The sequence below is a fragment of the Syngnathus leptorhynchus genome, chromosome 7 (assembly GCF_054491065.1).
Source record: "Syngnathus leptorhynchus isolate UIUO chromosome 7, UIUO_Slep, whole genome shotgun sequence".
Lineage (NCBI taxonomy): Eukaryota > Metazoa > Chordata > Actinopteri > Syngnathiformes > Syngnathidae > Syngnathus > Syngnathus leptorhynchus.
Genome location: NC_141201.1, coordinates 12,262,571 through 12,290,263, shown reverse-complemented (window position 1 = coordinate 12,290,263; position 27,693 = coordinate 12,262,571). Strand labels below are relative to the sequence as shown.

At 39.2% G+C, this 27,693-nt stretch overlaps 1 protein-coding gene across 9 annotated transcripts in view; it reads left to right on the top strand.

Annotated features, from left to right (window-relative positions):
• Window positions 1-51: 51 nt before the first annotated feature.
• The window catches only part of LOC147054800 (uncharacterized), a 28,925-nt gene continuing 1,283 nt past the window's right edge, over window positions 52-27,693 (top strand). Inside the window, exons 1-6 of one of the 9 annotated variants that reach the window (XM_085915559.1) lie at window positions 52-6,677; window positions 7,212-9,177; window positions 13,961-14,370; window positions 14,996-15,067; window positions 15,142-15,288; window positions 15,397-16,053. In XM_085915559.1, coding sequence (XP_085771685.1) covers window positions 14,038-14,370; window positions 14,996-15,067; window positions 15,142-15,288; window positions 15,397-15,612 — 768 coding nt within the window. In that variant the 5' untranslated portion in view covers window positions 52-6,677; window positions 7,212-9,177; window positions 13,961-14,037 and the 3' untranslated portion in view covers window positions 15,613-16,053. Of the gene's footprint in view, window positions 9,178-12,059; window positions 14,371-14,995; window positions 27,667-27,693 lie in introns of those variants that run through there. The other 8 variants (XM_085915561.1, XM_085915560.1, XM_085915558.1 and 5 more) reach the window with 8 other exon arrangements.

Genomic DNA, 27,693 nt, shown 5'->3' with positions numbered 1-27,693 from the left:
AGTTCAAGCATTATATATTCGATTATGCCCCCCCCAAAAAAATCATACTGTATTTTTATTCCAAAAAGCACCATGCAACTTTTTTTTTTTTTCATTCTTGTTTAGAAAGAAAAGTCTAAAGTGTATGTTGACAACTTATGTTGTGATTTGTTGTATAAAACCACCTGTTTTGAATGACATTATTCATAATTTACATTTATTGAATTCCTTCTTTAAAAGAAAATAGGTCTTTTCCGTGTTCATATTAAATACTTATGTTTTATCTAAACTGTTGGAATAATCTCGGGTGAAGCCTTGGCCAGACCAGGCCTTATCTTTTACGAGTTTACGACTCTCCTTTCAACTAAATGCTTTGTATTTAGTTTAAGGAATGTCTTTTGATCTCCGTCAGCCTTATGGTTCCTTCCTGTCCTTATGTTACTTTTGTGTTTGTTTTGTAAGAGGCCTTCATTAACAATGAGCAGAGCTTCTTTGCATAGGCGAAATGTTCTTTGTTCAGTTTAAAGGGACTTCATTCCTTTTATTTAACTGTAGCTTTGATTCATAGATTGTAGATGATCGAAACTGGTTATATACAGTTTGAAGTAGTCACATTAAAGTTATCCCATATTGACTCAATGCTCGTTTAAGGAACTGTATACCAGTTACCTTACATTTACTTAATATGTGTTGAAATGTTTAGGTAGGACTAGATATTATTATTATTATTATGTCTTGTGTTAGTTTACTAAGAAGATAAACTTAGGAAGGGTTTAGTTGCATTGTTCCACAGGTAAGCGGCATTCAACGTGTTTCAAGTTATCTGATCACAGTCGAGGAGGAGTCAGCCACCCATGGAGAGGACAACTGGTTGAGGGAAGAGAGCAGACTCTGCAGTCCCAATGCGGGGGTCGAGGGCCGACAAGTGCTAGGTCACACTACACTACATTCCTTAGCTAATTAGCGTTGCTACAACCACTATCTCCCCTCCCTTTAGTGTGGCAACGCCTCTGTAACCAGGGCAACCAAGACATTAAAAAGAGGATGTTAGGGTTTATGAACTATCTTGATCGTATGATTATGTTGAGATGTAGACTAGAATGATGAACTTTGTTTTAACCATTTGCTGAGGTGACCACCACACATGTAAATTGTCACCCCCACCTTGGCCACCACACATGTAAATTGTCACCCCCACCTTGGCCACCACACATGTAAATTCTCACCCCCACCCTTCTTCTCTCAATAAATAGCATCTTGCATGACTTCAACGGCAGACTTTGTTCGGACATTGCTGTATCTACAGTAACGAACAAATTCTCCACTTGCAAGTGTTCAAAGGGCATATTGTCTCCCGTGTGGTTCTTGCAAAATAAGTTAGAGTCAGAACATCCCTAACATTTTGGTGCCGTGACCCGGATCCAACATACCCACTGCTGATCGACGGAGGACGACGTGCTGCATTGTCGACAAGCCAGCGTCCATTAGGAGGACCTGGTAAAAAAAAGTTCTGGCAAGAAAATTCTTTGCTGGGCCAGCATTTTAGGTCTGCCTTCGTCGGACAACAGTGGATTGACGGGATCCGGCAGTGCAACGAATCAGGGGACAAGTAAGTTAAAGCCCTAAAATTGTGTGATTGTGTTGTTGTGAAACGCGTAAGAGTGGAAGGTGCACGAAATATAGCTTGGGTTCAAGTCCCAGTGGAAGGAACAGACTAAGAAAAACAGAGCTTCCTTTTCGTTCATCGAAGATGTGCGTAGATTCTTCTTTGTCTGTTCTTCCAAGCTGCAGGATCTGGCTTGGGTTGGAGTCCCAGTGGAAGGAACGTGCTAAGGAACACAGAGCTTCTTTTTTGTGATTCAAAGAAGGGTGTAGACTTTTCTTCGTACGTTTTTCCGAGCCATAGAACAGCTTGGGTCCAAGACCCAGTGGAGGGAACGGGTTAAAAAAGACAGAGCTTCTTTTTCTTAATTGGAGAAGGGCGTAGATTCTTTTTTGTCCGTTTTTTCCCAGCTGTTTAGAAGGGTTTTTATACCCATCCGGGATAGGCCTAAAAGTTAAAAAGCGCTAAGTTGTGTGGTTGAGTGTGTGACTGGTAGGATAATTTGACTAAGAGACAATTGTTGTTGAACGGTCAATTTAATCCTGCATTGAGGATCCTCAAAAAAGAAAAACAAAAAATTGAAAAAAAATTGGAAAAATCTAAAAATACCAAGTTAAGATGGGAAATAAAAACGGTAAATCTCTAGCTCTTGAAGGAGATGAGAAGTACATGGCGAGTAGATTTCTTAAGTGTATGCGATACATGCCAAAGTGGAAGAAAAAGTATGGAGTAGAAGGGAAGTTGAAATGTGGGACGTAGTGGTAGATGTTTTGGAGGAGAGTGTGGCTAGGAAGACAAAAGGGATTGAGAAAGGAAAGAAAAGAGGGAGAATTGCAATGTGCTAGAGTGTGGTTGAAAACTTCACAAGACCGAAGAGAACAAATTCAAAAGACCAAAAATGGTAAGATAAAAAGTGATGAGGCTGCCATTCCATTAACATTTGAAAAATAATTTAGGGTGCATAATGGCATCCCATTCAAAGATGCAGCTGAGAGATCAGCAACAGCTAAAATATGCGCTCCTCACTGGTTCCCCCCCTGAATTAGACAACTGGGTGCGGAAACACTTGGTGGAAGCACACACTGCTTGTGTTACAACAACCATGCAGTGGGCCAGAGACACTGACAAAGTGATCAAGAAAGGCAAAAGTTCTGATGTATTTCATCTAGATGATGATGATAATCATCTAGATGAAGATGCAACAGTCTTCTTCCAAAGTTCCCAACGGGGCAGAGGAAGAGGTCAAGGCCAACAAGGTCGCAGGCCGCCATATGGTTCAAAACCCCCACCAGATTCTGACAACTGTTGGAACTGTGGGAGACGAGGACACTTTGCAAGAGTGTCGTTATGCAAAACGAGACCAATCAAAGGGGTGGAGGAAGGGGCAGAGGAAAAGCCAAATTTTCAGCATAACGGGCTTCCTCCCCTTTGACCGCTGATGCTCCTACTTTGGGTTTAGAACATTCTTTTTTAGGTTATTAGAACTCCTGTACATACAATGAAATTATGACAATGCTGATTGTATGCCCAACGACAAATGACAAGGGGTCAAAGTATGTGTGCACACTGAGGTTAAAATTTGCAAATCAAGTGGTAAAGTAATACAACTTGTTTCTAAAAGATAAATGGAAAAATTAGAATGTGCTGTCCTCGCGTGCGTGGGTGGGACCAGCTTCATGATCGACCGCAAGAAATGGCCAGCTTGTGAGGAATCATTGATGTCGGGTCCCCTCCCCTCGCACCGAGAGCTGTACATGTGTGTGCATATTTGTTAAACTGATAAAATTGGCTAAACCTGTGTACAAAGAAATTTGTTAGACTGTGGTCTATCCAATTTGCACTGCAAAACAGAAAAATTTTTGAAGAATAAAAATAAAAAAAAATACAAAAGAGAGGAAAAGAAAGAAATCTGTTTGTAGGCAGAAACTGGTTTACACTAGTGCTCATTAGTGTCTCATCCTGATGACAAAGTCGAAAGACAGAAAACATGTTTTCTGGAATTGGATGAAGCAATATTGTGGATTTCACACACTGCAAAACTAAATTTGGAAAAATAATTGATTAGTTGTGTTGTAAGAGTCTACAAACTTCTATATTTTAGTTAAATATGAGAGATTGAGTTGGTTAATTAAAAAAAAAATCTGATTCATTTGCAAGCTGTTTTTTTTGTGTGTTGAGTTTTTTTTGGATTAGTGAATTGTTCTATCGGGAACATTAGGAATAATTACGAAAGGGATTGTGTTGAGAATGGTCTATGAATGTTGTGTGGAGGACTTGGATAACTTGAGACCAATGTGATGAAAAGACTCCTCTTTGGTGACTGTGTGTGAGATGCAAATGAGCAGGGACGAATGATTTCCTGAAAGAAAGGAGACTATTGGTTGAATGGTTGAAGTTGTTGGAGACTACTATGGGAGATTAGTAGAGCAGCTTTGACGAAAGAGTGATTTTGTGCAAGTTAAATGCTAAGAAAACAAAAACAAAAACCCCAAAGAAAAAGTTGTTGCTAATTACTAACGAAGTTATGAGGAAGTGGTGTGGGTGTTTAGAGGGGGACGCGCTTATGCGCTTCCCTGGCTAATCAGCATTTGTTTGACTGATCAAAGGAACCATTTGTTACAGGATTTAACATCCAAATCCAACCGGGTTCAGAGAATCTCCTTTAAACCAGGAGGCAATAAATGGGACAGCCCCTGTCATAAATGGTCTTTTGTCAGGAGGAATCTTTAGGAAGTGCTTGGATTCTCCTTGCAAGACTCCTGTTTTTCCAGTCCAAAAGGCCAATAAAATTGATTGGCGAATGATACAAGATTTCCGAGTAGTAAATGAAGCAGCACCTAATGTGCCTGACCCACACACGCTTCTAAACACTTTTTGAGGCAGCAGCAATTGCGACACGTGGGCCTTGCCATGTGTCGACAGGAGGGATGAGGTCCATCATACATCAACAATTCACTACCTTTGGTTTAGATGCTTACTTAATTTTTTTTTTGTAAAGCATGTCCTGTTTGTGTGAAACATAATCCACAAGGAAACATGAGACCTAAGAGAGGCTCATTTCCAAAACCGTCTTACCCATTCCAAATCATGCACATAGATTTTATTGAACTCACACAAAGTGGATCTCACAAATACTGTCTAGTGATGATTGATGCATTTTCCAAATGGGTTGAAATAGTTCCATCTAAACGAGCAGATGCCCTAACAGTGGCAAAAGCCATTTGCAAAACCGTCATACCGGTTCATGGCATCCCGCAGATCATTTACAGTGACAATGGTCCACACTTTGTGAACCAAGTTGTACAAAACATGGCTGTACACCTTGGGATAACATTAAAAAACCGCTGTGCTTGGCACCCATCCAGTGCAGGCCTGGTTGAACGAGCAAACGCTACTATCAAAAGCAGGTTGAAAAAAAATGTATGGAATCAACAGGCAGAGCCTGGCTGGAGTGCCTAGACTTGGTGAAACTCTATATGAGAATCACCCCCAATTCAGAAGGGCTATCACCTTTTGAAATCATCCATGAGAGACCATATAGACTACCCGTGTTCACTCCAAATTTGTAAAAAGCAGATGAAGAACAGACCTTGGCAGATTACATGATCAGAACGCTCAAAATGAAAGATGTGTTAAATGCAAATTTACTGCCGCTTGATTTTTATTCCCCACAGGTCAACAACCGCTCCAAGCCAGGAGACTGGGTCTACATCAAGGTCATCAAAAGAAAGAACTGGGCCAGCCCACAGTGGGAGGGACCATTCCACCACCCCCACTGCAATAAAGATTGCTGAACGGCTCAGCAAGCTATTGAACAAATGGTCTTGCAAAACAGGATGGGTCTGGACTTGATGACTGCAACACAACGGTTCCAGCAAGGAAGCAGATCCACCATCGACAGCGTCCCCGCCCCCAATTCAAATAGAGGCAGAATAATCCTCTTCCCCCTTGGTGGCCAGGTAGTCTACCCTGGCCACTGAAGACTGAAGACGACAACCGCGCGGCAGACACTTCCAGGTTCTCCCCCGACGAAGCAGCGCTGCAGAGGGGGAGAGAATTGTGCTCACCCTCCAACAGTGGGCGTGCCAAGCCCCCGACGGCTGAACAATCACGAGCAATTTTTGTCTTGACTGTTGTTATTGATAACATTATGGTCGCCTAAGGCAGAGGGACCGTGTGAGACTTTTCCTGCATTATAACATCTTGCCGCAGGTTTTTCACTCACACACTAAAATTGATCTACGTAGATTGCATAGATGATGTTTAGCCGAGCATGTTTTACAGAAACTTAATGATTTGGCAATCGAAAATGCTTCGCAAGTGATGGGTACAATGATGTGCTATTTCTGTGTTTTGATTTTATGGTTGTTTTTCTTTCTTCATTATATTTTCTTACTTATGTTTGATTGATCGGGGTGGGCATAATTATATGATAAACATGAGGGATATGTTAGGGTTTATGAACTATCTTGATCGTATGATTATGTTGAGATGTAGACTAGAATGGTGAACTTTGTTTTAACCATTTGCTGAGGTGACCACCACACATGTAAATTGTCACCCCCACCTTGGCCACCACACATGTAAATTGTCACCCCCACCTTGGCCACCACACATGTAAATTGTCACCCCCACCTTGGCCACTCTCACCCCCACCCTTCTTCTCTCAATAAATAGCCTCTTGCATGACTTCAACGGCAGACTTTGTTCGGACATTGCTGTATCTACAGTAACGAACAAATTCTCCACTTGCAAGTGTTCAAAGGGCATACTGTCTCCCGTGTGGTTCTTGCAAAATAAGTTAGAGTCAGAACATCCCTAACAGAGGAGCACGTGGAGGAGGAATTCAGAACTGGTGGTAACTGTAACTGAGCTTCCTTTCTCTATCGTTCTCCTCGCGAGTAAACTCATCCTGGTTGTCTTCTCCTCTTCGTTCCAGCATGTGATTTAATGTCTGATCATATTTAGACCCAACATAAACTCTGCATGTTCATTCATTACTTTCACACTACTCACTAAGTATTTTAATGTCATGTTGTCATTATTCATCAGCCAATGCATGGATCAGGGCTGAAGTGGGTTGGGATAATCGGAGGTTTGTTTTTGGGGAAATGAGAAAATTATAGAAAGTTTACTATTATATTGTCTTGTGATCATAGTTTATTGTTATGTTGTCTTGTATGTACATTCTATAACTTGATATACTGTATATTGTTTTATCTTCGCGATTGTACTGATCACATTGCATTGAAATACTTTGAAAAATATCGGTAATCTCATGAACTGAGGCGATTAAAGTTATTACCATTACTGTAAAACTATTTGATTACTATCATGACCATTTTCTAAAGATGCTGAAACATGGTCACTCAATCGTATCGTCACGTATCGCGTGATTTTACAGAAATGTGTTTACAGTCTTTACTTAAAGTTGACGCTACCATTTTTCACGTTTTAAGGGGGGGTGATCTAAAAGCATTGAGTTCACGTAAATATAAACATGTATATGTTCACTCAATTGTGTAAACATATTTCACATGGATTTAGAGTGATGTGTTCCGCTCTCAGTGTTTTTCTTCTGTGTGTAAAAGTTTTGACGCTACAACAAAAAGTTACCTTCTGTTTTCAGACTTCCACAGACATGTCGCGCCGCTGAAAAGTTGGTGGAGAATATTTGAAGGCACATGCTCTCATTATTAGCTTGAAGACAGGAAAGGTAAGTGGCTTTTCAGACGTCTCACCCCCAACCCGAGATTTTCTCACAACTTTCTAAAAAACCCTGAGTATATGCTTAATTTTTAACCAGGATTTTTGCGATTGTGCGGAAAGTAGCACTTCCTCACTTCAAACTGAAGTTATTTCAGATCGTCACAGTTCAATTACTGTACTATTACTATTACTGTTAGGACTCGCCTCTCTAAGCCTCCTTCCAGGACCAGAGGTGCTTTATCTCGCACCTGAGGCCTGGTATATAGCTGCCTGCTTCCCAGTCACCAGTTGCAGGTTCGTGTTGTCAGCTCCAGTGTGAGGATCTCTCTCTAGCTGCTGCTGCTGGATTTCTTCTTGATTTGGATTACAAGCCTCCTCTCACCTGTGGTAATTCCTGACTTTCTGTGGATTTCTTTTTGTGGATTACAAGTCTAGTTTTTTCCCCCCCGAGTTTTTCCTGTGTGGATTTTTCAAGAGACTAAAGAGAATTACCTTTGTTGCCTTTATTTCCTGAGTTCTCCTAGACTGACTTGTCTTGTACTTTGAGAAATAAACACGCCTTTGAAGGCTAAATCTCATTTCCGTTGTGTCGTGCGTTTGGGGTCGAAGACAAACCTTAACAATTACATCTTATTACGCATTAACTGTACATATACATCGACGCAAAATTCATTTAATTCAGTCAAAATCTTGTAGTGTACGATGCATAAATGGATAATAACAAATCTCGACCATTCGTGCATTCACATCTTTGGTTTCCATCGAGCAAAAAAAAAAAAAAAAAAAAAAAAACAGGCCGTCATTACGTAATGCGCATATAGCAAATGAACATCCATCCATTTTCTGAACCGCTTTGTCCCCACGGGGGTCGCGGGCGTGCTGGAGCCTATCTTAGCCATCATCGGGCAGCAGGCGGGGGACACCCTGAACCTGTTGCCAGCCAATCGCAGGGCACACAGAGACGAACAACCATCCGCACTTGCACTCATACCTAGGGACAATTTAGAGTCTTCAATTGGCCTTCCAAGCATGTTTTTGGGATGTGGGAGGAAACCGGAGTGCCCGGAGAAAACCCACGCGGACACGGGGAGAACATGCAAACTGCACATAGGGAGGGCCGGAGGTGGAATCGAACCCGCACCCTCCTAACTGTGAGGCGGACGTGCTACCCAGTGCTCCACCGAGCCGCTGCAAATGTACTTGTAATTAGTAATTAGTTAGTCAGTCGAAAATACATATTTCTTTTGCGTTTCAATTAATTACAGAGGATTCCCAATTTTTATTGCTCTTGGGTATGACTATTTGGACCTATCATCCGCCGTTTGCTTCTGCCACAATCACAAAATGGACATGCCACGCCCATGATGCATGCACTTTGCGTTACGGAGTAAGGACATTTCTGGAAAGATACACGACGCGTAATTCATTTATTTCAGACGACATCTCGTAGTCCGCCACACATAAATGGATAAAAACAAGTTTTACAGTGTTCTTTTATTTAAATATTTGATTTCGGTTGGCCCCCAAAGATATTTACCGGCGCCATTATGAAATGTGCTTCTCAAATTATATAGCAGATGACATTGTAACTGTAAGCACTGATATGCACTGACCGAGTAAGCTCAGTAGTATAGAATCACCATTTTTCACGTTTAAAGGGGGTGACCTAAAAGCATTGAGTTCACGTAAATATAAACATGTATATGTTCACTCAATTGTGTAATCATATTTCACATGGATTTAGAGCAATGTGTTCCGCTTTCAGTGTTTTTCTTCTGTGTGTAAAAGTTTTGACGCTACGACAAAAAGTTACCCTCCCTTTTCAGACTTTCACAGATATTTTGCGCTGCAGAAAAATTGGTGGAGAATTTTTGAAGACGAGAAAGGTAAGTGGCTTTTCAGACGTCTCACCCCCAACCCGAGATTTTGTCACAACTATATTAAAAGCCCTGAGTATATGCTTAATTTTTAACCAGGATTTTTGCGATTGTGCGACTTCAAACTGAAGTTAATTAAGATCGTCACAGTTCAATTACTGTACTATTACATCTTATTACGCATTAACTGTACATATAGATCGATGCAAAATTCATTTAATTCAGTCAACATCTTGTAGTGTGCGATGCATAAATGGATAATAACAAATCTCGACCATTCGTGCATTCACATCTTTGGTTTCCGTCGAGCAAAAAAGAAAAAAAAAACCTGGCCGCCATTACGTAATGCTCATATAGCAAATGAACTTGTAATTAATTATTTAGTCAGTCAAAAATACATGTTTGTTTTGTGTTCCAATTAATTACGGAGGATTCCCCTTTTTATTGCTCTTGGGTATGACTATTTGCGCCTAGCGTCCACCGTTTGCATCGGCCACAATCACAAAATGGATGTGCCACGCCCATGATGAATGCAGTTTGCGTTACGGAGTAAGGACATTTCTGGAAAGATACACGACGCGTAATTCATTTATTTCAGATTACATCCCATAGTTCGCCACACATAAATGGATAAAAACAAGTTTTAAAGTGTTCTTTTATTAAAATCTTTGAGTTTGGTTGGCCCCCCCAAAAAATGCACAGGCGCCATTATGAAATGTGCTTCCAAAATTATATAGTAGTTGACATTGTAACTGTAAGCACTGATATGTATTGACCGAGTAACGTTCGTACGTATTGAATCACTGCCCGGTGTTAATTTGTAGCAGTCTTGATATGCTACACACTCATGAACTATTGCCTTTGTCACTCTGCACTGACATCTGGTGGATGTTAAAAATCCCTGCTGGCAAACTTTTTTGTTTTAGTATAACATTTAAATAATTGTGTGGTTTTCTTATTGTACGTGGCATTCATTTATGTTTATCCAATTTGAATATGATAATGATATCTTGTGTAGTTAATAAATTAATCGCAGACTCAGTCAGATGTATTATAATAGTAATTATTAAAAGAATAATTTGCCATTTTTCATCTACAAACTAAACAAGTCAATTTCTCCCTTTTTTTTTCTCTTTCAGAATGGCGACAAGAATGATCCCAGCGAAGGTGGTTGCAATCAGGAGTGCTGTTCGAGCACGAAGCTGGATCTGTGCTGATGATGGCACCTTGTCCATGCAAGGACAGCACAACAATGTAGCTGTTGCCCTCTGTGATGAGAAGAAAGCATATAAAGTAGTTCTGTTTGAACACTTGGCAGCCCTCGTCACAGAGGGCAACAGTTACATTTTTTTAAACTTTGGCGTGGACGAACGGGGGCCTTCATCATTGTCACGCGTGTGCAGGGTGCTGTGACAAAGATTGAATGTGTGAATGAATGCTAGAATTAATGCTTTAATGAATGAATGAATGTTGCTGCATAATTGAATGAATTGTTGACATTAATTGAATGCTTGAAATTAATTGAATGTTTGAAGGAATGGTGAGAAATAAATGTTTAATATTTAATTTTCTAACAACAAAGTGTTCCTTTTATTGATTAGTTAACACTGAGTATCTCTTATTTAACGCGTTTGTAGATTTGTTTGTGAGCTTCCTCTATTTTCATGCGTTTCAGATTCCATTTGGGAAGGTTAGTGGATATAGTTTAACTTTGCTCTCTCTTATTTGACTCAATTAACACAGTACAAATGAGCAAACAATATCAAACAGGAAACTTTAAATTTGTACATATAATATCCTTAACTCAATCACACTTACAATGCAACTGCGTTTAGACTACTGGTATTAACATAAAGACTTGTTCACATAATGTATGATGTGAACAGACATGCCAAAACGTTTAAAAATGTAGTATTTCGATCTAAATTTGAACTCAATATTGGAGCTTTTGCGATTGTTCATTGGGTCTGACGCAACTCAATCAAGTGTTATTTTCAGCTATATTTTTAAGTCATCCTCTCACTTCTCAATTGTTGTCAATTTTGACTTTAAATCATGAGTTTAGTTAGGCATGATTTTTTATCCCATCATGACGACTTTTAATCTCACCATGATGACCCTAAATATCATCAAAGCGCCCGATTAACTTTTGGCAATGGAGACTCTAAACGCTTTCATTTAGGTGCACCAGCACTAAATCTAGGTGCGCCTACATTTCACTTATTTCTCCATTTTTCAATTGATTCCAAAGCATTTACATTCTTCCAGTTTGACATTCACATCATTCAGCACATTCAAATCATATGAGTGACATTTTCAAAATTCCCAAATTCTCCAAAATATAAATTTTCAACTCTAATTTCTACAGTTTTCAACCGATTCAACCCGTTGCAACTTTCAACTGTTCTCATTTTCCTACCTATTCCAAAATCTCCCACTTAGCAAAAAATCCACATTTTTCAACCGATTCAACCCATTCCAACTTTCAATTGTAATTCCGAATTTTCAAATTTGATATTCGACCAAATTCCAAAATTTCCTTTTTCGAATCTAATATCTACATTTTTTAACCAATTCAACCCATTCCAACTTTCAATTGTAATTTCTAATTTTCAAATTTGAAATTTGACCAAATTCTCCACAATTTGGTTTTTCTACTCTAAATTTTACATTTTTCAACCGATTCAACTCGTTTCAACATCATTCTGCAGCATTCCGCAAGTATTTATTCAACTTCTTCACTTTCACACGCAATTTCTTCAGGAATTGCAAATTCTAGTTATTAGTGTGAAGGTGAAGAACTTCACACTATTGTTATTCCCGTCCTTTATTATCAGTGTGAAGGTGAAGACCTTCACACTATTGTTATTCCTGTCCTTTACTAGTTCGTCTTCACACTATTGTTATTAGTGTGAAGGCCTTCACACTATCGTTATTCTACTTTATTAGTGTGAAGGCGGAGGTTGTTATTCCACTTTATTATTATTTTTTTCGTATTAAACAACTTATTCGTGTTTAGCACAGTAGGTAGAACATTAGACTTCCAACCTCAACGTCGTGGGTTCGAGCCTCGCATTGGACAACTTTGTCAATGCCACTTTTATCATGATTTCTTTCCCTAACTTATCTTTATCATAATTTTATTAGCGGGGCAACTTCATCATTTTGTATTCATTTTATTTCTCATCATTTCTCATCATTCCAGCGCATCGGGCAAGTTCAGCATTTTTTATTTATTCATTTATTTTATTCAACATCATTTAACATCATTTTTTTCCCAAACTCAATTTTCTCACTTTTAATTTTAACACATCATTTTAAACCACTCATTTTATTCAACATCATTATCATCATTAATTTACTATTTTTATTTCTCCTTCATTTAACATTTTTTTCCCAAACTCATTTTTCCCGCATTTCATTTTAACACATTTTACCCATTAAATTTATTCAACGTCATTTCTCATCATTAATTCACCATTTTAAATTTTTCCCTTTTTTCATTTTACGTAAAAAGTTGAATAACAATAGCGTGAAGTGTCTTCGCCTTCACACGCAATTTCTCCAGAAATTTCAAATTCTAGTTAGTGTGAAGGCGAAGGCCTTCACACTATTATTCTACTTTATTATTATTATTTTTATTATTATTAGTGTGAAGGCAAAGGCCTTCACACTATTGTTTTTCTACTTTATTATTATTAGTGTTCACACGTTATTATACTTTACTATTTTTTTCCATATTATTATTTTTATTATTAAACAACTTATTCCTCCCACTTTTCTTACACCTAACTAATCCCACATGCTTTAACCGATTCACCCCATTCCAACTTTCACACGTTCCAAAAATTTACATTTATGTTTGCTACCATTTTTTATTCATAACATTTACCGTTCCTTAAAAATTTTGTTCCTTAAAATCCCTCATTCGTTCTTAATGGCACATCCAACACGAGCCATTTTCCCAAGTAGGTTCGAATCTCACTTGGCTGTTATTTGTATTCATTCATTCATTCATTCATTTAATTTTAACACATATTTTAATAATTTCTTTTATCCAACATCATCATAATTAATTCACCATTTTTATTTCATTTAATATTATTTCTCATCATTTTATCTTAATCATTTTATTTCTCATCATTTAGCATCATTCCACCGCATCAATAGTAAGTCACTGTTTAGCTCAGTAGGTAGAGCATCAGAATTCCACCCTCAATGTCGTGAGTTTGAGTCCCAACTCGTAATTCATTTATTTCAGACGACATCTCGTAGTTTGCCACACATATATGGATAAAAACAAGTTTTATAGTGTTCTTTTATTAAATTCTTTGAGTTTGGTTGGCCCCCCCAAAAAATGCACAGGCGCCATTATGAAATGTGCTTCCAAAATTATATAGCAGATGACATTGTAACTGTAAGCACTGATATGTACTGACCGAGTAACGTTCGTAGTATTGAATCATTGCCCGGTGTTAATTTGTAGCAGTCTTGATATGCTACACACTCATGAACTACTGCCTTTGTCACTCTGCACTGACATCTGGTGGATGTTAAAAATCCCTGCTGGCAAACTCTTTTGTTTTAGTATAACAATGGTTATGTTTTTTTTATTGTATGTGGCATTCATTTATTTTTATCCAATTTGAATATAATAATGATATCTTGTGTAGTTAATAAATTTATCGTTAACTCACTCAGATGTATTATAATAGTAATTATTAAAAGAATAATTTGCCAATTTTCATCTACAAACTAAACAAGTCAATTTCTCCCTTTTTTTCTCTTTCAGAATGGCGACAAGAATGATCCCAGCGAAGGTTGTCACAATCAGGAGTGCTGTTCGAGCACGGAGCTGCATCTGTGCTGATGATGGCACCTTGTCCATGCAAGGACAGCACAACAATGTGTCTGTTGCCCGACAAGAAGGCATATAAAGTTGTTCTGTTTGAGCACTTGGCAGCCCTCGTCGCAGAGGGCAACAGTTACATTTTTTTAAACTTTGGTGTGGACGAACGGGGCCTTGTGCTCCTCACCAAACCCAGCTCCAAAATTGTTATCGGGGCTCAAGTCACCACCAGCCCGGAATTGGAAAAAGAGGCCAGGGCCCTCGTATACCCTGACCCAGTGGTATCATCTCCTCAGAAGGTAGTGAGAAAGCTTCCTGAGGAGATGGTGTCACTTGATGGCATCATAAGTGATGTAAGTTACCTGCACCCACAAATGCACATATACACACATGTATTTGTGTACATCTGTGAAGACATGATGCATGTGCAATGATGTACATGCATGCGCATGCTAAGCCCCACCCACACACACACACACACACACACACACAAAATCATAGAAATCCTCTGTTTTTTTCTGTTTTCTTAATATCTGAACATTTGAATATGTATACTAAGCATTATAACTTCTCAGCTGCTGGTTAACCTGGCCAATCTTCGACCCACTTTTCTCCAGATTGTCGCTACAGTTCTCCATTTTCTGTTAGCTCTTCTCTTATTTTCTTTTCTTTCTTACTACTAATTTTTATTTTTCTTCTTCGTGCTACTGTTATTTTTATTTTTATTATTTTTAAGCCAAAGGCTTCCTGTTTGTCTGATTTGTTTTGATTTCAACTAAATAAACAAATAAATAACTAATAAATAAAAACTAAGTCCATAACTTCACAGTATAACAGTGCGTTTTGTCCACAGGATGACAAAACTAAGGTATCAAAAGTTTTTTTTTTTTGTCATCGTTAATTTTGTGTACACAGACACGACACGCTCATTGTCAAACACAATTATTGTAATTGGGATTTCAATTTGGTCCACTTTAGATGCGTCCAATCCGCATGGTCTGCCAGAGAGGCAACCACCTTGTGCCGTTTCGGAGTGTGACTCTGAAAAAGGTAAGTAGCCATTTGTACGTCACGTTTTGTAGCACTTTGCACACATACTTATATGCATTTTTAAACAACTGCAGGATGAAGCCTCTGTCAAATTTGGCCTCTGGCGGGAGGCCAATCTCGTGGAGCTGAAGGTCGGGGCTTCCTTCCGATTCACTCATCTGAGTGCTCGGGTGAATGATTCGGGAGTGATGCTCCACTCCACAGTTTACACAGAAGTAGAGGTTAGTAAATGGCTTCACATATCTGTACTTTGTTGTTTTCCACCATTGGTAAACATTGTTATCCATTCATCAAAACTAATTTGATTGTTGTTGTTTTTTATTCAACAGGCCTGCAACTCCAGCCTCTCCTTCAACATTTTAGGGATCCATTATGGGGAAGAGCTGGTGGAGGTCCTGTCAAATACAGGAGACGTCACTAGTATCAATCTTGACGTCTGGAAACTGACATTCACCCAGCCCCCCCATATCCCACAAGATGGGATCCCCGTCATTGTCACGCGTGTCCAGGGCGCTGTGAAAAAGATTGAATGTGTGAATGAATGAATGAATGAATGTTGTTGCATATTTGAATGAATGGTTGACAGTAATTGAATGCTTGAAATTAATTGAATGTGTGAAGGAATGGTGATACGTAAATGTTTAATATTGACGTTTCTAACAAAGTGTCCTTTTAGTGATAATAACACCTCAAGGTCGGTGAGGAACGAGAACAACACCACGTCCAGGTGGTCGGGCTGCGAGAGGAAAATAACCCACTCCTGACCACAGTGATGACACCTCGACGGGGAGGAGATGGCCATCGACCAATCATCACACAATATTTTGCATGCTTTAATATTCATATTGTGTTTCTTTAAAACTGGGCAACCCGGAAGAATGTGTCGTCTTTTGGTGTTTACAAAAACGCACGAGTTTTAGTGTGAGCGACCCGGGACCCAGGCCTGTTTTAGTGCGCTTTGTTAGGAATAAACAATTATGGTTAAATTTGGTCTGATTGATCTACCGGTCTTCTCTTTGACAGAGCGAATTCGCAAATTTGTTAGGTGCGCCAGTGTGTGGATTGGGACATAGCAACTTGTGTTAAGTGTTGATCGCAATTTGGAGTCAGATCAATAGCTAAAAATCCGTATCCTAACACCGAGTATCTCTTATTTAATGCGTTTGTGGATTTGTTTGTGAGCTTCTTCACATTCACATCATTCAGCACATTCAAATCATATTAGGAACATTTTCAAAATTCCCAAATTCTCCAAAATATCGTTTTTCAACTCTCATTTCTACATTTTTCAACCGATTCAACCCATTCCAACTTTCAACTGTTCATCATTTTCCTACCTATTCCACAACTTCCCGCTTACCAAAAATTCCACATTTTCAAATTTGAAATTCAACCAAATTTTTCAAAATTTCCTTTTTCCCTTCTGTTTTCTACATTTTTCAACCGATTCAACTCGTTTCAACATCAATCTGCAGCATTCCCCGAGTATTTATTCAACTTCTTCACCTTCACACGCAATTTCTTCAGAAATTGCAAATTCTAGTTAACAAATAACATTCCTCTTTCAAAGCGCAGACATTCAAGTCCATACCTTGGAGTAGCAAGAAAACGTGCATAAAGAAAACCTTATTTATAGTTCAGTTGGATACACACTGATCTACTCTGCTTTGTGTGTTTTTTGTTTTGATGTGATCCTCTAATGTTCCTAGCGCCGCTACCTCCATAGCCGATCATATCTTGACAGAGAATACACAAAACCTAAAGATGCCGTCGCGGCGGGTCGTGGGAATGCTCGCGAGTAGCCGAGGCTAACATTTGCCGGCCAGCTGGCCGGCCGCTCCCCCCCATGTATAAAAAAATAATTTTCACAACAAATTTACACGAACAACGAAAATGATACTTTCGACAGACAAAAACACGGAAATCCGCGGATAATTCTCATCCCTGACTTTTACAACAGTACAACAGCTACTTTTTACTTAATCCACACAAACGAAGTTTGCTAGCTCAAGTGTATAAATGGGGCAAAAGGTCTACATCACACCACAAAAACAGCAACGCGAAACTGCTCATCTGTTTGGACATTTCGATAATAACTCTACGGTTAGCGCCGTGTAAATTGAACATTTACTATTGTTTATATTGCACCGAGACACCACATTTATTTACGTCTGGTCAGCCACAGGCAATCTGAACAGGTGTGCGTAATCGACGGCACTGAGCTGTATAACAGATGATGCTTTCGCGTACAGTTGGAAATGAATGCTTTATTCCACCGCCACAAAACCTAAAGATGCCGTCGCGGCGGGCGGGGGATTGCTCGCGAGTCTATCTTAATATCGCACCAAGACACCACATATAGTTACGTCTGGTCAGCTGTGATATAGGAATGAATGAATTTTAAAGAAAGAAGAAATAAAAATGAAAAAATAATGGTGTTAATGATGTTGAAGAAAATAAATCATTAAAATGATGTGTTAAAATTAAAAGATAAGGAATAAAATGAACTCGGGAAAATGGCTCGTGTTGAATGTGCCATTAAGAATGAATGCGGGATTTTAAGGAACAAATTTGTTAATTACGCAAAAACGGTAAATGTTATGAACAAAACAAAAAAATGGTAGCAAACATGCCGTGAATTTTTGGAACGTGTGAAAGTTGGAATGGGGTGAATCGGTTAAAGCATGTGGTAGGAATAAGTTGTTTAATAACTAGAATTTGCAATTCCAGAAGAAATTGCGTGTGAAGGTGAAGAAGTTGAATTAATAATCAGGGAATGCTGCAGAATGATGTTGAAATGAGTCTAATCAGTTGGAAAATTTAGAAAATAGAAGGGAAAAAGGAAATTTTGAAAAATTTGGTTGAATGTTCAAATTTGAAAAATGTGGAATTTTTGCTAAGTGGGAAGGTTTGGAATACGTAGGTAAAAGATGAACAGTTGAAAATTGGAACGAGTTGAATCGGTTGAAGAATGTAGAAATTAGAGTGCAAAAAGGAAATTTTGTGAAAATTTTAAACGTGAAAACGTGAAATTTTTGAATTTGCCAAGTTTGGGAATGTCCCCAATGTGATTTGAATGTGTTGATTTATGTGAATTTCAAACTGGAACAACGTAAATGTGAAATGTTGAATCTGCCATTAAGAATGAATGGGGCAAAAATCGCTGGAAATTTGTGAATTTTGTGAAAACGGAAAATTTTTTGAATGGAAAAACTGTAAGCTCACGTGTCATGAATATTTGGAATACGTGAAAAATGGAACGGAGTGAATCGGTTGAAGTATGTTGAAGTAGTTAAGGGACAAAAAAACGGGCACAACAAAAAAGTACAATAACAATAGTGTGAAGGTCTTCACCTTCACACTAATAACTAGAATTGGCAATTCCTGGAGAAATTGCGTGTGAAGGTGAAGAAGTTGAATAAATACTTGCAGAATGCTGCAGAATGATGTTGAAACCAGTTGAATCGGTTGAATAATGCAAAAATTAGAGTGGAAAAACGAAATTTGAGAATTTGGTCTATTTCAAATTTGAAACTAGAATTTGCAATTCCTGAGGAATTGCGTGTGAAGGTGAAGTTGAATAAATACTCAAGGAATGCTGAAGAATGATGTTGAAACAAGTTGAATCGGTTGAAAAATGTAGAAATTAGTGGAAAAAGGAAATTTTTGGAAAATTTGGTTGAATTTCAAATTTGAAAATGTGGAATTTATGATAAGTGTGAATTTGGGGAATAGGGAGGAAGAATATGAAGAGTTGAAAGTTGGAATGGGTTGAATCGGTTGAAAAATGTAGAAATTAGAGTGGAAAAAGGAAATTTTGGAAAATTTGGTTGAATTTCGAATTTGAAAAATGTTAAATTTTTGCTAAATGGGAAGGTGTGGAATAGGTAGGCAAAAGATGAACAGTTGAAAGTTGGAACGAGTTGAATCGGTTGAAGTATGTAGAAATTAGAAGTGAAAAACGAAATTTTGCGAAATTTTGGGAAAATTTAAAACGTAAAAACGTGAAATTTTTGAATATATTATATTATCCTAATATTTAGGAGAATTTGGCGTGAATTTCAAAATTAAAAATTTGGAATTGTTGGTAACTTGAAAGTTGTGGAATAGGTAGGCAAAAGATGAACAGTTGAAAGTTGGAACTGGTTGAATCAGTTAAAAAATGTAGAAGTTAGAGCAAATGATAAATCCCCATTGAGAATGAATGGGAATTCTAAAAAAAATTTGCGCCAAAAAGTTTGGAAATTTGGAACAAAACGAAATATACAGCTTCCTAAGTGTCACTTTCGGAGTTAAATGTTGAAACGGGTTGAATCGGACAAAAGTTGAAAAAGTTAGCGAAAATGTAGCTATTTGGGGCACTTTTTGTTGCAATAAGGTCACTTCCGGTTTGATTTGGGGCACTTCCGGTTTTATTTAGATCATTTCCGGTTCATTTGGGTCACTTCTGGTTTGCCTGAGGTCACTTCCGGTCTATTTGGTGTCACTTCCGGTTCATTTGGTGTCACTTCCGGTCCATTCAGGGGTCATTGGGGTCACTTCTGGGTCAATCCAAGATGGCCGCCACAGTGGAAGTGGGGGTCAAGGGTTTAATTGTGGAAGCATAGTGGAAGTGGGGTTGAAGGGGCTGAATATGGTAAGCATAAGTTGAACAAAGTGAATAAAATTGGAATGGGTTGAATCGGTTGAAGAAAGAGTGGAAAAAGGAAATTTTGGAAAATTTGGTTGAATTTCAAATTTGAAAAATGTGGAATTTTTGTTAAGTGGGAATTTGGGGAATAGGTAGGAAGAATATGAAGAGTTGAAAAGTAGAATGGGTTGAATCGGTTGAAAAATGTGGAAACTAGAGGTGAAAAACAAAATTTAGCAGAATTTGGTTGAATTTCAAATTTGAAAAATGTGAAATTTTTGCTGAATGGGAAGGTGTGGAATAGGTAGGCAAAAGATGAACAGTTGAAAGTTGGAACGAGTTGAATCGGTTGAAGTATGTAGAAATTAGAGTGGAAAAAGGAAAATTTGGTTGAATTTCAAATTTGAAAAATGTGAAATTTTTGCTAAATGGGAAGGTGTGGAATAGGTAGGCAAAAGATGAACAGTTGAAAGTTGGAACGAGTTGAATCGGTTGAAGTATGTAGAAATTAGAAGTGAAAAGGAAATTTTGTGAAATTTTTTGAAAATTTTAAACGTGAAAACGTGAAATTTTTGAATTTGCCAAGTTTGGGAATGTCCCCAATGTGATTTGAATGTGTTGAATTATGTGAATTTCAAACTGGAACAACATAAATGTGAAATGTTAAATCTGCCATTAAGAATGAATGGGGCAAAAATTGCCGGAAATTTGTGAATTTTTTGAAAACGGAAAATTTTTTGAATGAAAAAAATGTGAGCACACGTCATGAATGTTTGGAGTAAGTGAAAAGTGGAACGGAGTGAATCGGTTAAAGTATGTGGAAGTAGTTAAGCGCCAAAAAAACAGGCAGAATAAGTAAAATAACTAGAATTTGCAATTCCTGAAGAAATTGCGTGTGAAGGTGAAGAAGTTGAATAAATACTCAGAGAATGATGTTGAAACGAGTTGAATCGATTGAAAAATGTAGAAATTAGAGTGGAAAAAGGAAATTTTGGAAAATTTGGTTGAATTTCAAATTTGAAAATGTGGAATTTATGGTAAGTGTGAATTTGGGGAATAGGGAGGAAGAATATGAATAGTTGAAAGTTAGAATGGGTTGAATCGGTTGAAAAATGTAGAAATTAGAGTGGAAAAAGGAAATTTTGGAAAATTTGGTTGAATTTCGAATTTGAAAAATGTGAAATTTTTGCTAAATGGGAAGGTGTGAATAGGTAGGCAAAAGATGAACAGTTGAAAGTTGGAATGAGTTGAATCGGTTGAAGTATGTAGAAATTAGAGTGGAAAAAGGAAATTTTGGAAAATTTGGTTGAATTTTAAATTTGAAAATGTGGAATTTATGGTAAGTGTGAATTTGGGGAATAGGGAGCAAGAATATGAAGAGTTGAAAGTTGGAATGGGTTGAATCGGTTGAAAAATGTAGAAATTAGAGTGGAAAAAGGAAATTTTGGAAAATTTGGTTGAATTTCGAATTTGAAAAATGTGAAATTTTTGCTAAATGGGAAGGTGTGGAATAGGTAGGCAAAAGATGAACAGTTGAAAGTTGGAACGAGTTGAATCGGTTGAAGTATGTAGAAATTAGAAGCGAAAAAGGAAATTTTGTGAAATTTTGTGAAAATTTGAAACGTTAAAACGTGAAATTTTTGAATTTGACAAGTTTGGGAATGTCCCCAATGTGATTTGAATGTGTTGAATTATGTGAATTTCAAACTGGAACAACGTAAATGTGAAATGTTGAATCTGCCATTAAGAATGAATGGGGCAAAAATTGCCGGAAATTTGTGAATTTTGTGAAAACGGAAAATTTTTTGAATGAAAAAAATGTAAGCAGTCGATTCCTGAATATTTGGAATAAGTGAAAAGTGGAACGGAGTGAATCGGTTGAAGTATGTGGAAGTAGTTAAACGGCAAAAAAGTGAGCACAACAAAAAAGTAGAATAACAATAGTGTGAAGGTCTCCACCTTCACACTAACAACAAAAAAGTAGAATAACAATAGTGTGAAGATCTCCACCTTCACACTAATAAAGGACAGGAATAACAATAGTGTGAAGGTCTTCACCTTCACACTAATTAGTTTTTTATTATTGTTATTTCCTTGTTGAATGTCATTAGCCTTTGGGAAAATGTTATTGTCAAAATTTAATTCAGAAGGCTGTACACAAAAAGAGGTGCATGGTTTTTATTTAAATTTATTTTAAGAAATTGATGTTTTTTTAATTTGAAATTCAATTTTGCATGTGTGCAATATTTCGTTATATATTGAAAAAAAATTAGGCTTTTCTTGTTCCATATGTTATAATCAAAACTAATTAGGGTCGCTATGAAAAGGTTTGTTATTAAATGTGGAGGAAGATATTTTTCAAGAAATATCGATGTTGGCCCTCGACCTCATCCAAGTTTCTAATTTTGGACCGCTGCGTGTTTGACTTTGACACCCCTTTCCTAGATTAAGTACAAAGTATTCATCGCAGTTGAATGTGCGCCTCTTGTCCCGAAGCGCCTTATGGTGCGGAAAATACTGTAACTAGATTGCATTTTCACCCAGAACAATTATTCATTACCCAATGCCATTACCAGACGTGTCATACAACGTGTTTCCCAACATCGATTTCTCAATGCACCTGTATACGTGGCTCTGAATAATTTCCCCTTCCAAGCTGTTCTATATAACTAGATTTTGTGGATAACGCAATTCCAAAATTCTGCACCACAAAGTCTGCATAAGATCAAGGGTTTGCTGTATTTGTTCTCTTTCTCTGCACAGGTCTGTGAACTGCGGCTGATCTGTGGGTGATCCAGCTGACTTCTGGCTGATCCTGCTGACCTCTGGCTGATCCCCCAATACCCTTTCTTGTCTCTGCTCTACCTATTTTTTCTACCTTCCTTCTGTCTAAACCCATATTTGCTGAAAACGATTTGATAACACCGTACCGAAAAAGGGCAGGAGATCACAGTCTGTAAAGTTGTGCTGGGAGCGTCGTGCTAAAACACGTCGCTCCCAAGAACCTCTTCCACCTTCTGCTGATATCTCTGCCCAGCATGTGTGTGCTGTTGAAGCAACTGAAATAGATACAAATGATTTGCAAATGGAGAAACATGATACAAATGATACGCAAATTGAGAGAGCTATTCCAAATGATATAGGACACTCTGAGAAGAATATTCCTGCTGAGGTTTCCACTGCGGTAACGGTACCAGTGCAACACGATTTGGTAATGTATGTGATGGCAACTCACAGCCAAGCCCATCTGAGATATGGCCAATCCAGAAACAGTCAATGTGTGGCTAATTCTGTAACATTTCTGGCTTTCCTGCAGGATGTAAACTTCACTACCTCTGACCTGGATGCTGTTCTCAGTGTGGGTAATGAACTGTATACATGTACTGTGGCTGCATTGAAAGCCCGAGGATGCTTTCTAAACAGTTTTTTGACGGTTGATGAACTTCCAGAGATTTTAAGTAGTTCTACACAACGGCATGTGTTAATAAGGAGTATGTCAATGTGTGGTTCTTTCACCTCTTTCCATGGAGATGCGCTCTTTCTGAACCTTTGTGACAGACTTGAGTGCTTGACATCAGAGGTCAGTAAAATGCTCCAACGCTTGTCAAAAATTCCAAAATCAAGTAGGAGAACATTTCTAAGACAAATGAAGGCACAGGAAAATTTGAATGATAAATTTGAACAAAGACGTACAAAACAGGAACTAAAGATAAGAAAGAAAAATCTGAGAAATAAGGAAAAGGTACAGTAAAAATTTTGAGATTAGACAAAAGAGGTGTTATGTTACGACGCGTTATCAACAAGATGTACATCTTCGCACTGAACAAATGTCCTATTATACACAACGTTGCAAGACTGATCATATCTTTAAGGAGAAAAATCGTTCCCGCTTCTTACTTCGTTATAAGACGGATGATTGTTTTCGAATGGGACGACGCACCTACAGAATGCAACGTTACCGTGACGACCCTGAGTTTAATGCAAGACAACGTTCCTATGTAACGCAACGTTACCGTGACGACCCTAAGTTTAATGCAAGACGACGTTCCTACGTAACGCAACGTTACCGTGACGACCCTGAGTTTAATGCAAGACAGCGCGTTTATATTACACAGCGTTATCTTGACGACCCTGAGTTTAATGCAAGACAACGTTCCTACGTAACGCGACGTTACAGTGATGACCCTGAGTTTAATGCAAGACAGCGGGTTAATATTACACAGCGTTATTCAAGCAATCCTGAATTCAGAGCCAAACATCAGGAAATCATGAGGTCCATTATGGGAACGAAATCTGATTCATTGCGGAATAAAACAATGACCAGAGCAAGTACGGTTTTACAAAAATACAAAATCATAAACCGGCTATGTAGGGAGCGAAATGACTGTGCATAAATAAAAGCTGTCTCCCTATTCAAAGACCAAATTAAGAATGGACCCACATTTGTTTGCACAGTTTGCCACAGAGCCTTATTTCCCAACCAGATACAGTCTTGTCGCCGTCGCCTTTATAAGAAGAACCGCGATGTTGTTGAGCGTTGTCTCACGGGACAATTTGTTCATATTTGTAATGACGAATGTCAGACGTCGTGTAGGGTGCCAGCTGAAAGAAAACTAGAGTGGGTATGTCACACCTGCCATACACATCTCAAAGATGGTAAAATGCCAGTAATCGCTGTTTCAAACAATCTCACGCTAGCTGCTATTCCAACAGTATTGCGTGGATTGAACATATTAGAGAGACACCTCATTTCCAAATGCATAACGTTTGCCAAAATTGTACTACTTCCCAAAGGTCAACAACGTGGCATTCGCGGAAATGTTGTGTGCGTGCCATCAGAAGTACAGGAGCGGTCAATGTCTTGCCGAGGATAAGAAGCAAGTCGCAGATGTTGAGAGTGAAACTGAAGAGACGACTTTGCCACAAAGGCCATCAGTTTTTTCAAACTGTCACTTGGTGCGAGCTAATGATGACGATAGCAGCTCAGGTGAAGCGGAAATGAGCGACAGTGAGTACAATGAGGAAGCTCTGGAGGAGATATACAGATTTGAGATTGATGCTCTGTGTGGAATGAACAGTGACTCACAAAATGTCAACAGGGGTAACAATCGGCAACAAGAAAATGTAGAAGATGGTGATCAACCAAACGGTGGAGTTGTACTTGAATCATGTCTCCAACCAAGTGACGTGTCAGAGGAAATTACGGGTTTTACTGAGGGCATTTACTCTGTTGCTCCTGCAGAAAGAAATAACCCAGTAAGCTTTTTCAAGACTCCCAAACTTGAGGCTAAGGCTTTTCTGGTGCAGTTCTCGCTCGATGGAGAGAGACCGATAAAACTCACACCGAGCAAGTATTTCAAAACCCGACTGTGTTGTGTGGACGACCGTTTTGCGAGGGACCCGACCTACTTGTTCTTTGCTCAGTTTGTGACCGAAATCTACCAGGAGACGTTGAGCATGAAAGAATTACCAACGCTATGCTTCAGGACAAACGTCAAGTTGAAAAGTTGGTGCGCAGCAAAGACGCTGTTCGCTTCATGACGCCACTGAGAGGCACGCCAGCCTATTGGGAGAGAACCACCAAAGATCTTTTTGCAATGATCCGACAGCTGGGTACACCCACGTTCTTTTGCACATTTTCTGCTGCCGAAATGCGTTGGGAAGAGGTCATCGCTGCCATTAAAGCGCAACGAGGTGAGGTAGTGAATTTTGCTGAACTGGACTGGGCCACCAAGTGTGAAATTCTACGCAGCAATCCCGCGACGACGATGCGCATGTTTGACAAATATGTGGAAGCTCTGTTCAGAGATTTGATCCTCTCTCCGGCACAACCGATTGGTGAAGTGGTCGAATACTTTTACAGATTAGAATTTCAGCACAGAGGAAGTCCTCACATTCATTGCCTCATTTGGGTTCGAGGTGCCCCTGTATTTGAGGAATCCTCAGACAAAGCCATCTGTGATTTTGTATCCCGCTACATCTCGGCTGAGCTGCTGGACCCGCAAAAGGAACCCGAACTGTACAAAAAAGGCACAGAAGTTCAGATGCACAGCAAAAGTCACTCCAAAACGTGTCAAACACCCGGGTGCAAATTGCAGCTTTGGATTCCCCAAACAACCGTGCCATGAAACGACGGTCGTCAGACCTGCCCCCATCGACGACGACGATCGAGATCGACGCGGGGAGAATTGGTCGGCGGCCAATGCCAAGCTTGTTCCCGTGCTAAATGTGCTGAATCAACCTGAAACTTCATCCCTGACTTTGCCTCAGCTACTGGCTAAATGCGAGCTTACCGACTACATGAGCTGTTTGCACGTGACCGCCTCGTCGAGTTCTGTCGTGCTTAAGCGAGAACCCAAAGACTGCTGGGTCAACTACTACAACCGCCATTTGCTTCTTGCCTGGGATGGAAATCTGGACATCCAATACATCCTGAATGCCTACTCTTGCATCGCATACATCTGCAGCTACATCAGCAAAGCGGAACACGGTCTGAGCCAATACCTGAGATCGGTGATTGAGAACTCCCGGAATGAAAATGTCAACGAGAGCAACGAAATGAAACAAATTATGCAAGCGTACTCTAAGAAGAGAGAAGTGAGCGCTTAGGAGTGTGTCGCGCGCGCATGCGGCTTGCATATGAAACAGTCCTCTCGCAGTGTGGTATTTGTACAAACCAATGACAATGCGCTGAAAATGAGTTATCCTATCTCAGTGCTTGAGGGCAAAACCCAGGACTCTCACGAAGTGTGGATGACTGGCCTGCCGGACAAATATAAATGCAGACCTCAAACGGAGGAATTTGAAGTAATGTGCTTGGCTGATTTTGAATCAACGTGCAGAATTGTTTATGGCAAACAAGTCAAAGGTAAAAACGTTTTGCGTCTGCTGAACGACATGGGATTTGTACAGAAAAGAACAGGAAAACCTGCGGTCATCAAATACTGTAAATTCTCAGAACAAAAGAATCCCGAGGAATATCACTGCACCTTGCTCAAGCTGTACCTGCCGCATCGTGCTGATTGCCAGTTAAAATCTGAACGCTTTCCCACATCTCAGTTGTTCCACGAGCACGCCTGTGTACCGTTACCGTATGCAAAAGGAACAGAAAAAGGTATGAGAAACACAGCGGAGACATCGACGATGCCATCAAGGAGATGGAGGAAAGTGGGCTCAACGTAAACGAATGGTGCCACCTGGCTCCCGAGAGTGTGCACAGTGGGACAAAATGGCCATATGGATGTGCTTGCAATTGGAGTTAACGAGGAATGACAATTAAAGTTACACAAATGAACGAAGGATAATTAATAAAATCACATGCTACAAAAACAAGCAACAGTCAATGTTGCCTTGGCTGCTTTCGGTCATCCCTTTTGCAATTGGATCGAGTAAAGGCAAAATGCTTCACCTTGTCCCCAAATGCAGCAGTGGGATATGCATATGCCAAATTGCAAACTACTTTGCACATTTTTAGACATTCACTTCACATACTTGGAGTCACATGCTCATAAATATAAAAAGTCTGGATCTTAATTGTCACTTTCTCTTTCAGAATGAACAAAAAAATACTAAGTGTCAAAGTGGTGGGCGTGAGGAAGGACACCTGGGCCAGAGGCTGGAAGCCAGATAGTGTGTCCTGCTTCCAGATGGATGGCAGTTATGACAATGTGACTGTTTCCCTCTGTGACGGTACCAGTCCAATGAAGGTGACTCTGTTTAGTCATCTGGCTGGAATGGTCACAGAGGGCAACAGTTATGTTTTTGCCCATTTTACAATGGACGTGGCCAACCCAAAAGTGCTCCTCTGTAAATCGACCAGCAAGGTCTACATGGGGACGGAGGTGGAGTGCACCGATGCCTTAAAGGCTGAGGCGCTTGCCTTAATTCCCCCCCCCTCGTTCCCAATGTCGCTCGGTGAATTAAAAACCCTCCTGAGGGACTGATCGACATTGAGGGCCGTGTTGAAAGTGTAAGTTTACTTCACACACAAATGTAT